At 40.0% G+C, this 16,107-nt stretch overlaps 2 protein-coding genes across 3 annotated transcripts; one reads left to right on the top strand and one right to left on the bottom strand.

Annotated features, from left to right (window-relative positions):
* Positions 1 to 1,081: 1,081 nt before the first annotated feature.
* Positions 1,082 to 6,559, bottom strand: gtpbp10 (GTP-binding protein 10 (putative)). The gene is made up of 10 exons (XM_015055826.1): positions 6,419 to 6,559; positions 5,382 to 5,575; positions 5,175 to 5,266; positions 4,940 to 5,084; positions 4,490 to 4,563; positions 4,355 to 4,407; positions 4,134 to 4,241; positions 3,954 to 4,031; positions 3,408 to 3,531; positions 1,082 to 2,650 (listed from the first exon to the last, which is right to left on the bottom strand). The coding sequence occupies exons 1-10, from the start codon at positions 6,449 to 6,451 to the stop codon at positions 2,379 to 2,381; spliced, it is 1,173 nt and encodes a 390-aa protein (XP_014911312.1). The 5' UTR covers positions 6,452 to 6,559; the 3' UTR covers positions 1,082 to 2,378.
* A 2,280-nt stretch (positions 6,560 to 8,839) lies between these two features.
* Positions 8,840 to 15,569, top strand: osgin2 (oxidative stress induced growth inhibitor family member 2). Of its 2 annotated transcripts, none has more exons than XM_015055830.1 (6): positions 8,840 to 9,051; positions 12,414 to 12,506; positions 12,604 to 12,740; positions 12,829 to 13,020; positions 13,114 to 13,205; positions 13,294 to 15,569. In XM_015055830.1, the coding sequence occupies exons 2-6, from the start codon at positions 12,440 to 12,442 to the stop codon at positions 14,465 to 14,467; spliced, it is 1,662 nt and encodes a 553-aa protein (XP_014911316.1). In that variant the 5' UTR covers positions 8,840 to 9,051; positions 12,414 to 12,439; the 3' UTR covers positions 14,468 to 15,569. The 2 variants fall into 2 exon arrangements, with proteins under 2 accessions (XP_014911316.1, XP_014911315.1); XM_015055829.1 differs by lacking the exon at positions 8,840 to 9,051 and adding an exon at positions 9,069 to 9,242.
* Positions 15,570 to 16,107: the final 538 nt, after the last annotated feature.

Genomic DNA, 16,107 nt, shown 5'->3' with positions numbered 1-16,107 from the left:
GTCAGGGTTTCTATTTTTTATTTTTTTTATTTTTGTCTTTTCGGGGGATCTTCCTCGCTTCATCCATCAACAGCAGAATGTGTCTCTTTTTACATCATGTTTCAAATTATTTTCTAATAATCTCTGTTATAAACTTGCAGACGATTGTGACACATTTGGAGCTCAGACCTCTCCGGACGAGTGTTATTTTAGCATAAATAAGATAGTTTTCCGTTCCCTTTCCCATTGAGTTTAATGGACTCGGATGTGTTTGCTGTAGTTTATAGACGTGCCACTTATCACTTATCATGTTGTTTTTGGAAATGTGCTCCCTTGATTGTTCGTGGGAATGTTTGAGACCAGTGTGCTGCCCCTCTTTTTTCACAGCAAAGTCCCTCACTTCACCCCGATTGAATGTGAGCCGTAGAGACGAATGTGGCCGACTGAACTCGAACCGGATCTGTACACTTTTTTTATTTTAAATGTGCACTTTTGGATTTAGCTGTGAGGGTTCGAGTTGTTCGAGCCTTTGTAAATGATTAACTATGCTGTACAGTGCTTGCTGTTTGAGCTTGTGAAGACCAATGGCATGGCCGTTCTATATCGAACCTTAAGTTATATCTCTGGTTGGCTAATTGTGAGACCGTAACAAGGAAAACGAGCATGTCACTGAAAGTCTCGAGCCCTGCTCCATTTGTCTTAACGCGGTTTGTGTCCCTCCACTGCTCAGCAGGGGAACTTCACAGAGTCGAGTCGTGTTTCTGTCGCACCTGTGCAGCTATTTAAGGTGGATGTCTTGGTGCTTGCTTCCTAGCAGCAAGTTCTTTGTACAGTTGCGACTCGTTGCTCTACCTTGCGTGGAAGCCGTCGCCTTAAAGCTCTGAGTTTGTCATTTTACGAGTGTTTCTGTTCCTCTTTTACATTTGTAGTTCATGTATGCATTTGATCTGTATAGGTAAAGCCATCTCCACGATATTGAACTAATATTGCTTCAAACGTCTTGTTTTAAGTATCTTTTCAATGTTCACCATTTTGTTAGCATTACTGGGTTCCTACAACATTTCATAATCTCTCAGACTCAAATTTTTAGAGTTTTTTAAAAAACTTTTCTGGAAATCGGAGTTCAAAACATTCACCTACATTTCCATGAAAAAGTGCTTGCACCCCCTTACAGATTTCTTCGGCTTTAACTTTTTGTGTCCCTCAAAAATGTTTAGAATGTTTGATTTCAGAGAAGGATAATTTGAATAAATAAATTCAATAAACGTTTAAAATCCTGACTGAAGAGGATTTAGTGGCTAAAACGGCACTGGGAAATGGCCTTTTTGATGTCTAAATGAATGTTTTCATGCATCATTTCTCTGTCACCAACTCAAAGTCAAAACTTGAGCTGTGATTTGGCAAAAATTAAGACACTGTAAAAATGAACTTATTTTTCGGGAAGTTAAAATTTTATTTATTTTTTTCATAGATCAAACGACGAATATAGCTGTGAACTCAAACTTTACCGTTTAATTTTTCCTGACTTATCCAGACAAGGAAAATAAAACATTTGTATTCCAAGCTTTTCCAAGACTGTGTAGGAACCCTGGTATTATGTACAGCAACCATTCGACTGGTCAGAAGTGCTTTATTGTATTTTTTCCTTTCTTTGCTCTAGAGTTCTGCTCCTCTCATTTTTCCTGAGGCGAGCATCACTCCTAGAGCTGCTAGAGTAATGTTTTAACACAAAAATACTGTGTTCGATGAAGACATTCGTTCTGGTTGTTCTGGACTTTGCACTGCACAACCCTCGGAGCGCAGCCTGCCAGGGACGCCTCCGTCAAAACCTGTCTGGATTCAGCCTGCACAAACAGCCGGACTGACCAGTCCAAACAGGACACAGCGTCCACCCTCCAGATGAGCCGCGGACTCCGTTTCTGGCCGGAAACTTTGAATGTATTTGCGTACTTGAGCAGACCGACTACTTCGGTGGGCTCCAGTTCAGCCAGACTCGTAGGCCCTCGACTCCAGGAACACTGCAGTTGTTCTTTTTTTTATTATCTTTATTTTTACTTGTGTGCTGTACAGACTATTGATGCAAAAATCAGCCCACTTATTTTTTTTCTCTTAATCATTAAGTATTGTAATATATTTAATATAAAATAAAACTTTCATTCAAACACAATTCGCAGTTTTAGTTTTTTTTAGAATCAAACTCGACCAAACTTAAAATGAACATGATATTAATCTTTGCGAAAATATGTTCCTTATTCTATGCAGAAAGTCAAAAGGAGCAGGCCAATATGTCAGACATCTATGCAGCATTTCCTCCATCGAAGATGCTGAGCGGTTTTTCTCGTTCCTGCGTTTCTCCAAAGAGAGATCTTTCCACCTCGCTTTGTTTCAGCTGACAGATCTCAGGACGTCGCTCGCCGAGTCCCGCCAACGCCACTTGACAGTGAGACTTTGTCCTCGTTTCTAAAACATTCGTGAGATTGTTGCCTCAGTGCTTGCAGCTTTTTCTGGTGCGTGGCGCCCGTTTCCATGGCGGCGTACTCATCCAGTGAGAGTCGAATGCAACTCTTCAGATGGTCGACACCAAACCCGGTGAGGGCGGAAATAGGAACCACATGTCTGAATGTTATGAAGTTCTTTGGGATCATGTCATCTGGCAGCAAATTAGTGAACTCTGTGGATGGCAGAAAAGGCTAATTTAAAGGTCTAACAATCTGGTTCATATAAAATTTTGAATACAATAAATAATATAAACAGTCTAATACATCTGCAAATATTCTAGCCACAATCATACAAAAGACAGTTTGTTTTTCAGAGGCTTCCATATTTAAAATACTGACATGTAAGCTTTCACTGAGTTAGAATCTGTGTTTTTTTTCCCAATAGATGTCACTACATCCTGAAACCTGCTCCACCAAAAACATACGGTAACACTTTATTTGAAGGGGGTTGAATAAGACTGACATGACACTTTCATAAACATGACATAACACCTGTCATGAACATGAATGACATTAACCAAGAAATCATTACTGATATAAATTTGTTATAAAAGTATTACTGATTGCACTTTAAAAATTAGGTAACTATGTTATTAAAGGTAAAGTTTAAACAGTAATGATTTATTGGTTAATGTCAAGTTGTCATAACAAAGACATTTTGAATAATGTCAACTTTGTATTAAAAGTGTCATAATTTACCGAATGATGCTTTATGACAACAGTCATAAATATTCATGAAGGCTTATTGATGTTCATGACAGGTGTTATGTCATGTTTATGAAAGTGTCATGTCAGTCTTATTCACCCCCCTTCAAATAAAGTCTTACCAAACATACTTAGCTGTTGAGGGAATTATGGGTAACTGTATTGGAGTATTTCGGCTAACATTTAACATCTAACAGTGGTCAACACTTTAACACACTGACTTACCTTCTGGGTTTTGAAGTTGTTCCTTGAGTTCTTCCAGCATTTGATCAGCTTCAGGCAAGTCCATTTTATTTACCACCAGTAATGAAGGTTTTGACACGAGCTCCTCCTTGTACAACTCCAGCTCCTTCGGCGAGAGGTGATGGAGACACAGAAGGAGGTAAAATTAAGTTTAAGATGTTAGTAGTTCATACAAAAAGTTGCAGTCAAGGTTCCAACACAGATTTCGCACAAAAGTTTCAGATTTTAAAGACTGAAATCTCCAGTTCTCAACCTGGTTTGAAAACCTGTTTTTGAAAGTATAAATTCAACCAACCAAAGCAGGACGGACAGACGGACGGATGTGAAGGATACAGCTATTAGAGGATGGAATAGGGAATAAAGTTGGGAAACAAATACTGCTAAATATTAATCCAGATCTGGAAAAAAGATCTATTTCACAATCTCCACACAGTGGATGAACCCTGATGGGAAAAACGTTTTGGACCTGGCAACAGTAAGAGTAGGATTTTATAATAAAAATAAAACGCTTTGCAACATCAGACTCACCTTGGTGAGAAGCTGCACCGCTTCAAAGGCAGATCTACGGGGTGTTTTACTGGCCAGCTGGAAACCACCAACATCCACCTGCAAGAACACAGAGCATCTCACAGCAAACCCTGGCTGACTTCAGCTACTTACATTCTGACATGTTTACATATGTGGAACATTATTTCTGCTTCTACATACAACAAACAGCAGCTGCTTGGTCCTCTCTACGTGCTTTAGGAACTTGTGGCCCATGCCTCGGTTCAGGTGAGCCCCCTCGATGAGTCCCGGCAGATCCGCAATTGAGATCTGCCAAAACAAAAACAAATAATTAGGGAAACTTTGAAACACACATCAGGTATTTCTGATGGTCAGAGTTATAAAACCAGCCAAAGCAGAAGGGATGGTAAGCATTCACATACTTGCTTGTAATCTGGATATGCTACCTTGCCGATCTCAGGCCTCAAAGTTGTGACTGCAAGACAAATAATAAAGGACTTTAGAAATAAAAGAAAAATATGTGAGATGTTCTGAGCTTGAAGCTGTTTTATTCTTACAAGCGTAGCTGGCAATCTGAGGTGTGGCGTTTGACAGGGCTGTGAGGAGAGATGACTTTCCTGCATTTGGGAACCTGACGAGAATTTAGCAAGACATAGTCAGCATACATCCAGCATCAAAGTCTGTTTTGTTTCAATTTATTTTTAAGTCAAGCTACAACAAATTTGTATTTTGTATGATTTATTCCACTGGGATCTTAAGCAATAGAAAAAACAAGAACTAGATCATAATTGTAAAGTGGAAGCTGTCCCAATGTTTGAAGAAACAAACGGATAACAGAGGAATTGTCATGAATTTAGCTCCATACATCTGCAGCATGCACAGAACATTATCCTGAGGCATAATCACACCAGATGTTTTTATTGTGAATACATTGCAATGTAACAAAAAAGTTCAAAAACCCTTCTGTAAGGTAATATGTACTTGCTAATGTGGGTTTCTACTCTCACCCTACGAGGCCCAGGTCAGCGATGAGCTTCAGGTCCAGACGTATGTGTTTGACCTGGCCTTTCTTGGGCTCGAAGGAAGAGCAGGGTGTCCCTCCAGAACCTCCTTTAGCCACCAGCACCCGATCCCCCTCAGCATTCAGTTCGCCTTGTGAAAGAATTGATGAAAAAAAAAGTTTTGCCAAAAAAACATTTTACGGGAAATTAAATTATTGACATAAACGGACTTCTCACATACCAAGTATTCTGCCGTCATCAGAAGTGACAGTGATACCAATGGGTGCTAGGATTTCCTCATCCTTCCCTTTTTCTCCCTTCAGAGCTCGAACACTGACATAAGAAAATCAAACACCAACAAAAGCGTTCAGTGATGTCTGATAGATGGAACGCATATATGTAAGTAAGAATTGAATTTTAAAACAAGGTTGTGTTTGCAGACACCGACCTGCTGTTGGCTCCTGATCCCCCTACGAACCGTTTCAACGGGTATTTGTCCTTGATCCTCTTTAAAGTCATGTTCTGTGTCGCCACCACCCAAACGTTTCCTCCGTTTCCTCCATGTCCTCCAAGGCGAGGCAGAGCCATCCCGCCGGTGCCTCCACGTACGTACAGGCGGAGGTTGTCCACAAAGTTTCCATACTGTATGGAAGCGTTAAAAACACAAGTCAGATTTGATGGTGAGCTCACTGCTTTTAGGTAGTGTAACACATTTACACATGGTTTACACCTGCATTACCTAAAATAATTTTAAATCCACTTTTGGATCTTGAACTAAAGCACTTAAAAAAAATACTACTAGATATTACTGAACATTTTATAATCTAAACTGTAAAAAAATAAAAGAAAAAAAAAAGAAATATAAGATGTGTGCTCTAGTTCTTGATGTTAATCTCATCTTACAACTAAAACTGGCAGGTTCTCCTTTTTCCTCAGCTTATTGTATGACTTAGTTGTAATTATATAAATTCCAATATATTTTTGCTTTGATATGACCTAATAGACCAACACAAAGCAGCACATAGAAAAATGTTAAATGACAAAATCCAAGCCAAGTCAATAATGTGAAAATGTTCAAGAGCTGTGACTTATGCAGAAAAAAGAAAGGCACTGTAAAGGTGATTACTACACAATAATATATGATAATGGGCTGCTGTGATGCTGTATACTTTCATTTTGCATTTTTTTTTTTACATTTTGTAGCCCACATACTGTCCAAGAAAATAAAAACTGCAATTTAACCGCAAGAACTGGATAATCCTAAATTACAAAAGATTTTATCGTTTGAGTGACTTTTTTCCCCTTCATAACAAATACAATCAATTTAGTAAAATGTGATCAAACATTACTGTGATATATATTTTACTTTAATGCTGCAATAACACCATTTATGCACTGACTGCTAGCTTGACCGCTAATGTGAAATTGTTTAAAATCGCGCCGATAAGTCATGTAGATAACAAACAGATTGACGTATTTATTTACCTTGCGGAAACAAATTCTACTGATGTGGACCATTCTCAGAGACTTTTATGTCCGCTTTCCTCGTTTATCACCACCGCTAGCTATTAGCAGACATGTGTCTTTAGTGTATTGAAAACAACCGGAAGTGATAAATACTCCCTGCTGATTGGATGAAGAGATGAAGAGGCGGGACTTTGTGGTATAACTGGTTTTCCATTTGCTGCCGGGGATGCATGCGTCTCTATTATAGAGAAGACAAGACATTTTTTAATTATTCAGGTTATATACAGGAGCCATTTGATAATGAAACATTGGCGCCGTAGTTTTACCAACCTTTATGCATGTATTGTTTGTTTGGCTGAGGTCGCAGCTCTGAAACGAGATATGTTTAATATTTCTGGAGCCATAGTCGTAATTAGCCGACTGTTATAAAACAGTCACAGCACAATGATGCGGGGTTTATTGGAAAAAAAAATCTGATTAAATATTATGCTTCTCTGGTTTGTGTCAGTATACGGTAGGCACACGTTGTACTTTATAAGGCGATTTTATGAAATCGCAAGGTAATTTGGGCATATGCTGGTTCAAGTAGCACTATAGCGTCTGATAGTGCAAAATTAGTAATAAAAACAACCAAACAAACACACACAAAAAAGAATGCTTAAAAGTGGAAGGTAAAAGATGTGTACAGTAGGTTTAGGATTAACCTTGTAATATCAAAAAATCATTCTGAAATACCAGGAGTTCATCTTCTGACTTATAAACAGAGAACATTAAATATTTCTTAGGTGATTATTATTGTAAATATTCTTAGATCATATTGGCCGGTGAACAATATCAAAATATTTAATATACCTTTAAAATACATTCTGTTTGTGATTAAGCCAAATACATGTACAACTTTGAAAAAAAAATTGTTCTGATTTCTGCAACTAAACTGCAATTTTCAAGTTTTGCCACAGATTCTTAATCACAGTCTTAACTGACTTGATCGTTCTATATTACATATCACTAAATCTGTCTTTCTGGCTGTATGTTTAGTCATCTTGGTGAAAGATGAACTTATGCCCCAGTTTCAACCATTTCACATTCTGCCAAAAATTATTTTCCAGGATTTCCCTTTATTTAGCATAATGTTCCTATAACTCAAACCTTTTACTCAATTCCCGATGAAGAGAAATATCCCCACAGAATGATGCTGCCACTGTCACCGCTGCCATGAAGAAAATATGGCAGCACATTGGGCTTGACATGATTCCTTTTAAGGTTTTAGTTAATTATCTTCGGCTAAACACCAGAAAGATACAAATATATATATATATATCTTTGTCTTCTTCAGATGGGATGTAGTGAAATGTATTCTCATTGGGCTTCTGTACAATGACAACAAAGACTTTCTGATTCTGATTCTGACCAGAGGAATGTTTCAGACCACGAGCCTGTCATGATAAAGGACACTTCTATTTAAAAAGCATCGCTCTATAAATACCTAGGGATGCAGATGAACAGTGTGCTGTGTTGGAAAGCCCACTTTCTGTGCTTACAGCTGCAGCAGACGACTGGCGCTTTATGGGGTTGACGTTAACATACAGCTTGCTTCTTACCTCTACTTTTTTTTCTTTTTTTACCTTTTTACTTTGTAAATATTATATCCTGTGGGCTCACAACCTGGTTTGGCAACAACTCTTCAATGTAAGACCAAGCTTGCTCATGTGAAAATAATCAATTTGAAAGACCATAGAGACCGTATGTGAGCAAGACGATAAAAAGTTTTAAAGAGGAAACCTTATTTTTTTTACCTTCTTGTTGCGTTGATTATTTTGAGTATGTGTTTTATCTGTGTGTGTTTTGCTACTGTGTAGCAATTTATTTTGAAGACAAAAATATTAATCTATTCTATTCCAGAGGAAGTTGTTGCACTAGATCTTGGGGGTCCATCCATTTATGTGACTGGAGAGGTAATTGGGGAAGAGAAGGTGCTGGATGCTACCTCCAAAGGGCAAAAGACAGGGTACACACAGGTCGAGACAAATAGGATGTACAAACATTTACTCACACTTAAGGAAGATTTAGAGACTAATTACAATCATCTTTTTGAAATGTGGGAGAAAATCAACGCATGCACAGTGAGAACATGCAAACCCATGACCTTTTGCTGCAAGACAACAGTGTTGCTCCACTGTGCAGAGGTATTAGAGTAACACATTTCAGATTTACAGATATTTGTAGATTGATTAAAAAAAACAAAACATCCCATTCACAGCTATGAGCGTCTTTGTGTTGATGTATGAAAACCACAATGCAACATCGTGGTTGGTGGTTGTAACGTAGCATAACGCGAAAATGCTCAAGGGGAGTGATTACTTTTGCAACACTGTACACTGTAGAGTGTTTTGTAAGCAAAGGCTGCGCGGTGAGCAGCAGTGTCGGTGGCGCTGTGAAGATGCTGAGATGCTCTGATCTCGCTCCGTGAACGCGCTCACGCCGCGCACACCGAGATGCGCATGTGGCTGTGGAGGAGCAGACGCATCACCCGGTTTGCCTCTTTAACACTCCGCTGTCAGGACTCTGAGAAGATCTAACATCTAAGCTCAAACTTTCGGGCTGATCAGGCCTGCGCACGCCGGGTCTGGTCCGGATTTAACCGCACCGAGGTGAGCGTGTGTTACGCGTGCATGTATGATGACGAGAGAGAGATTTGGCTCATTATCTCATTCAAGAGACCCCAGACAGCAATAGATCCTCCCACCGGTCTGTGTCTATTTATACGGTTGGAAAGGGCTGCCGTGGGTCGTGATAACTGGACGCGACTGTGAGTGGGGACAGACTGATAAATCTCAGCACGGTAAGAGCTCCTGGTTCCGGGCAGAGAGTGGCGGATGGATGTGAGCTTGACCTAAATTATGCAATGATGATGGGAACGTGGCGGTTGCAGCATGTGCTCCTTGTTGGACCTGAAGCTGCACAGAGTCTGGAGGAACAGCAGGAGGTTTGAGCCTGATTTAGTGGGGATGCTGTGGACGATCTGCTGCATCACTCACTTCATCCGGTCGGGTGTGATGCAGCAACATCCACATTCAAACGCTCCGCTCCTGGTTTGGACTTGGTCGGATTTTGTTACTCATCCGCAAGCTGAGATGAAGCATTTTAAGGGCCTAATAGTAGAAATTTGATCTATAAAAATAAGAGGTTTTAATTTCGTAACTAAATAGTTGGTTTGACTAAAACACATGATCTAATTGCTCTTATACGTTGTTGTTTATACTCAAAGCATAGGACGTTTAATTTCACTAGCTTAGTTTTCTGAGAAACTACTCCAAAGTGAAAGTCAGATAACAACAGCATACAAAGCAAAATAGGCTGAAATTCACGCATTTTTCATCTCATTATGTCATACTCTGAAGCAAGAATCGGCCTTTTTCATTTTTTGTTTTTGTCACACGCACTTTTAAGTCATTCTTGCCTAATAAATGTATTATTGTTTTTACGCAAAATGCATGCAGGCCATATGTTTCAATGACAATAGACCGACTTGCTGCTAACATTTATATAGTGTCTTTTTGTGATGCAACATTTAGAAACACATGCACATGATGCATGGAAATCAGCTGTTGCATCATTTCCGGTTTATTTCAGGCAGAGGTATTTGATGCAACACCTGCTACTACTCAGACGGAGAAAGATAAGGCAGATAGTCTGTCCAAAAAATCTACATAAGTCTGCCTGTCTACCTGATTTCATTCCAGCTGCCAGTGAGATCACTAGATGCATCTGATATCTTCAGCACTGCAAGTATAAACAGATCAGCTTCTTGGTTCCTTTTTTTTTAAAAAAAAAAACACATTTCATCTGGTTTGGTTTATTTCTAACAAATATCTAAATGTTTCAGATTATCATGGAAATGTTTTAGAGTGATTACAAAAAGCCATTTTCAAATAATGGTTTTATTTCTTTAGGGAAAAATGCTAGTCTAACCATCCTGGTGTTTAAAAAGTAATTGTGCACAAACCGAACGACTCCCTTGGCAGCAGCTGCAATCAAGAGTTACTGACAACTGTTGCAGTGAAGGAAATCTGGTCTACTCTTCTTTGCAGAAGTGCTTTACTTCAGTTCAGACATGAGGATTTCTCAACATCCCTTTTAAGTTCACGACACAGAATCTTAACTTAATTCAAATTGAGACTTTGAAAAGGCCGTTTGAAAGCCTTCATCTTGTGTGTTTTTAGCCATTTAGAGGAGAACTTGATAGTGTGCTTTAGCACTTTCCACTGATGCATAAGTGAGTTTATAGTAATAAACTCACTTTTGAGTTTATGACCAGAGATTCTGGCCAGAGTTTCTCCTCTAGGATTTTATCCTGGAGAGTAAAAATAATGGCTTAATCAGTTACAGAAAGTCATCCAGGTCCCAAAGCAGTAAAGCAGCCCCACACCATCACACTTCCACCACCATGTTTTTCTGTTGGTGTTTTTATTTTCTTAGAAATTCTGTGTAATGGCACCCATACTTTACAAAATGCTCCACTTGGTCTCATTCACATAATTCCCTAAAGTCTTTGGAAATTATTAAAATGTTGTCTGCCAATCAGCTTATGTTTGTCACCTTGAATGTTTAAGATGATCATGGGTTTTTGTTGGGTTTGGTTTTAGTGTTTTGTACATTTTTGAGTTACATGTCTGTGTGTCCATTTTGAAATGTAAAAGACAATAAACAGATCTTTGGAAAAAAATAAGTTGTCTGCCAATATTAAGACCAGCCTTATTATTGAATCATGAACAGTAAACCTTAACTGAGGCAAGTGAATCTTAGTGCTTGAAATATTGTTTTGGCTTCTTTATTAAGTGACTTCTTGGTTCTACTGGTCTGGTAGTAATCATGTTTAGTTGTAGATGTAGTTAATTCATTATCTTTTCACATAGAGCTTGATTGGTTTGGATGTTTGTTAACCTAAAAATTGAAATCAACTTTTGAAAGCTGTATTTTATGTTTACTTTGATTATGTTTGCCTGATGTGAGCATTTATTCATGAAAGATGTACCTGACCAAAAAAAAAAGGTAAAAACCTTTACAGCCCTGCTGTTGATTTGAAATGTCCCAGATAATAAACAATCCCACTACCAAAAACCAGGAATCTCTCATAACCGTTATAAATGGTCGCAAGCAGCTGGTTGGTGTACAGGTCAGACAAGAGGAAGGAGGTAGAGAGAGGTGAACTGTTGGCCGCATGTAGACCTGGGTTTTCAGGTTGTAGGACATTACAGGTGATGTTTGGGTTGGTGTGAAAGTGGAGCAGGAGGGCAGTGTTTGTTTGCGGTGGTGGGTACATTTTTGGCGGGATTATCTTTCAGTGGTTCAGTCTGTCAGCATGCCAGGCCCACATTCTCACCCAGCAAAGACATAAACAGCCCGAGTGGGATTAGGGCCCAGTCGGACAAGTGATCAGGGGGGATTTGCTGCCCGTCGGGCACACAATGGCACTGTCTCGTAACACACAAACTCATATCGCGCATGCTCACAACAGACCCAGGCCCACATTAATCCCACGAGAACTCCCTTTTGTTTGGGGTGCAGTAGCGGGGTTAATAGAGGCTAGCCTCGCCACGGGCCATGACTGAAGAGACAGGGGGTGTGTGTGGACGTCAGTGAACACCAGGGAGAAAATCAGGGGGCACGTTGTGTTTTGGCGGGGTGTTTCCACGTGTCTAAAGTCCCAGACAGACGGGGTGGGTCACTGATGTGTGTGGAAGCATAATGCCACGGATGAATAAAGGTTTTTTTTTCTCTCCCTCGGTGTGTATGTCTGTGAGTCAGCTGGTGATGGTGGATGGGGACAGGATCTAAGATAACAACAACATTGTTAGACAAAAGCAGCAAGCCAGCTCAAACCTGTTGGAATAATCAGACCCAGTTGAGAGACAAAGCACGGATGAGACTGTGCCTTTATCGTTGAATGTTTGATGGATCTGTCCAGAAATATCTGGAACCTTTTTCATATCTTTGTTCTGTTTTCTCTCAGTGCCGGCTCTGGCCCAGGCTGCAGCCATGCCTCTTCTGGAAGAGAACACGCTGTCTCAAGAGCACCCACCTACCCTCCCCGTGGTCATCATAGGTAAATTATTGCTTACCTTAATCAGGTCAACCTTGTTCTTCCTCTTTTGGTCTTAATTGTATCAGCGTACTCACATTTTCCAACTATTTGTTTGCAGGTAATGGCCCATCAGGTATTTGTCTGTCCTACTTGTTAAGTGGATACAAGCCCTACCTGGACACCGCAACGGTTCACCCAAACCCGATTCTGTACAGGAAGCTGCAGGAGGCCACGCACCTCCCTATCACAGAACAGGTAGAAAAAAAACAACAACTCATGTTCACACACAAGGTGTTTCATACATGAAACTCAGATGTGTCAAAATACTTTGTTCTTTTTCCAGGATATGAAATACTTGAGCGAAGGTCTCGAGGGACGATCAAGGAATCCTGTGGCTGTGCTATTTGATACACTCCTTCACCCCAATGCTGACTTTGGCTATGAGTTCCCACCAGTCCTCAAGTGGAGGAGAGACAAGCATCAACAAATTCCACATCTTGTTTTGGGAAAGGGAACACCTGGGGGTGCCTGGCATGTAAGTTTATTCTACAAAAGCCTTCTAACGTATCTGGGTTTTGTGTCAACAGAGTATTTTGCTTTGACCACACGGTTGGTTGCCTCTCCTCAGGCAATGGAAGGCTCCATGTTGACTGTTAGTCTTGGCATCTGGATGGAGCTTCCTGGAGTCAACTACAGAGACATGACCAATGGGAAACGAAGGTAAAAAAGAGCCTCACACAGCATTGATGGGCCAAGCTTTAGTTTCACTGGGCACTCATGTTCTCACTGTCCACATTTTCTTCTTTAGAGATGTAACCAGTGACAGAGCCACCCCAGAGGAGATCTCATCCTATTACAAAGACTATGTGAAGCTAAAGGGTCTGCAGAAGAATTTTGTTGACAACACTTATGTGACCTCTGTTCAGAAACTTTGCCGAGGGCATGAGCAGGAAGGTCTGGAAAATGGGCAAGAAGATCAAAGGGTGGTTGATGGTGGGAATGGGCACTTTGAAGAGAATGGCAAGGAGTGTGAAAACAATGGAGGAGGAGGCACGCTCTGGGAGATCAGGGGTTACCGACAGGTACAGAGCGACACTCACGTCCCCTTCTCCCTGTTTGCTGAGAATGTCGTCCTGGCCACTGGCGCATCCGATTCTCCAGTCAGATTAGGTGTAGAGGGTGAAGATCTACCTTTTGTGTTCCACAGCATCTCAGACCTGGGCTTGGCTGTAAGCCAGGGAAAACTGGATGTGAACTCTGATCCAGTTCTAGTTGTAGGTGCTGGTCTAAGTGCCGCTGATGCAGTTCTATGTGCGCTCAACAGCAACATCAGAGTGCTGCATGTTTTCCGGAAGAACGTAGACAATCCAGACCTCATCTTTAAGCAGCTTCCCAAGACCCTGTACCCAGAATACCACAAAGTGTACAACATGATGTCTTCCCAGACCTGTACCAATGTGGCGTCCTTGTCCTCCTCTAACAGACCCCAGGCAGTTAGCATTGCCTCTTCAGTATGTGCCAAGATGTGCCCTAAACCTCAGCTTTCTGCAGGGAGCATTGCTGGAGGTTCTAGCATCAGTCTCTTCCCCGATTACACCAGTTTCCCCGAACACTGTGTGGTGTCGTTCCAGTCTGACATGAAGTGTCTGCTACAAGGGGATAACTCCCTAAAGGCCTTCAAGATCTCAATGGCCTTGGTGTTGATTGGGACAAACCCAAACCTGTTCTTCCTTAAAGGTCAGGGCCAGTACCTGGGACAAGATCCGACAAGGCCGATCTCCTGCAAGCAGAATCCCATCGACATCAACCCTTACACGTTTGAGTGCACCAAGGAGCCGGGGCTGTTTGCCATGGGTCCGCTGGTGGGAGACAACTTTGTTCGATTTCTGAAGGGTGGTGCTTTAGGCATCACCTCCTGTCTGCTGAAAAGACTCAAGAAGAGAGGAAAGCTCATCAGCAATGGAGGGAACAACTTCATTTAAAAATGATCAGGAAAACATAAATCTGCTCTTAGCGCACAGGTTTCAAGGAGGAAAAAAATTAGTAAAACAGAAGTTTTTCTATCTTTTTTTATCATTAATACAGCGTTTTGCCATCTAAGCTTATATGTTCATAAAGCCAAAAAGACGTTGGATGTACACAAGTTTCTAACGAAACAAAATACGACAGCTTTTAAGTCTTGTCTGACTTCATAAGAAGTCTCCATAGGTTCAGGATACTATGTGCCAATGGTTTATAGCTCATCTGTCATCTCATAACAGTATGGGACCTAGTTTTAATCAGGGTTATTTTTCCATTCACGGCGTGTCTTCAGGCAGTCTGCTAACATTAACATTAACATTCTAAGAAAGGACTTGAGATGAAATGTATCCTGACAGTCAGTACCTACAGACATATAATACATGGATGCTGCTACACTAACATATGTTCTCATTTCCAAAACATATCATGTCACAATCATGAGCTGTCTCTTCTCTATGACATAAACAATAGATAAATAACCTTTGATCCTAAAGATTAATGTCAAAATAAGGGTCTTGATGCCTCTGATTAATGAAACTGTTCTCTTTTATTTCAGTACATTCTCATTTTGGCCTCAGTTGTAGGTTATTTGCTGATATTACAACTTTCAATGCGTTCTATGCAAATACAGAGACATGCAAAACTATTCACAACCCTTGAACTTCATCACATCACATTTTGTTACACAACTTCAAACTTTAACGTGTTTTACTTGGATTCTATATGATAGATCAACATTGTTGTAAAGGAGGGGAAATTGATTCAAGGTTTGCAAAAACGTCCTAAAGTCAAACCCCTTTATTCAGATACTCATAAAAATGCCTTCAGAAATCACCAAGCTATGGAAAACCATAGATTGGTGATCTCAATGGAAATTTATATTTTCATTGAAGGCCTTTGAGGTTTGTTAGAGCACACTAGTGAATAAACATCATCGTGAAGCCCAAGCAACACAACAGATTAACACAGCCTTAGGGCGTTTTGAAAATCACTTTAAAATCAATGCATCATTTTCCTTCTATTTGACAGTCCTGCACTACTTTGTGTTGGTCTGTCACATAAAATCCAAATGAAATACACTCAAGTCTGTGGTTGTAATGTGGCAAAATGTAAAAAGTTTAGTTGGTATAAATGTGTTTTGGTAGGCTGGTGGGTTTATGATATCACTCACAAACCCACCATAAGATTTCCTTTTACCTTCCAAGTGCAAATCTGAAAAAAAAAACAGACATTAAAAGGTTACACTGGTGTTTATTGGCTGTAAGGTTTTAATCTTCGTTTAACAAGAATCCCTACATACAGATTGAAACATTAAACATAAGCTTGACTCTTCAACTTTAGCCTAAGAGATAAAATGTCTTGATCAACCAGTCTAGATGTTACAATTACAAAAAAAAAAAACTTTTTTAATGCTAACCTAAAACCACATTGAGAAAATCCCACTTTAAAAAAAAACCACAAAAAAAAAAACACTATCACATGCGCATTTAAACCATCCAGGATCAAAGTTCTCTTCAATTTAAGCAGTTTAGACCTCAGCCTCTAGTTTTATAATTTTTAATACAAATTACTTTATTATAACAGCTAAAGTCCATCATTT

This window comes from Poecilia latipinna, unplaced genomic scaffold (genome assembly GCF_001443285.1).
Source record: "Poecilia latipinna isolate Pla-1442-1.1 unplaced genomic scaffold, P_latipinna-1.0 Scaffold1337, whole genome shotgun sequence".
NCBI classification, from domain to species: domain Eukaryota; kingdom Metazoa; phylum Chordata; class Actinopteri; order Cyprinodontiformes; family Poeciliidae; genus Poecilia; species Poecilia latipinna.
The sequence above is the reverse complement of the archived record's forward strand: the minus strand, read 5'-3'. Positions and strand labels throughout refer to the sequence as shown.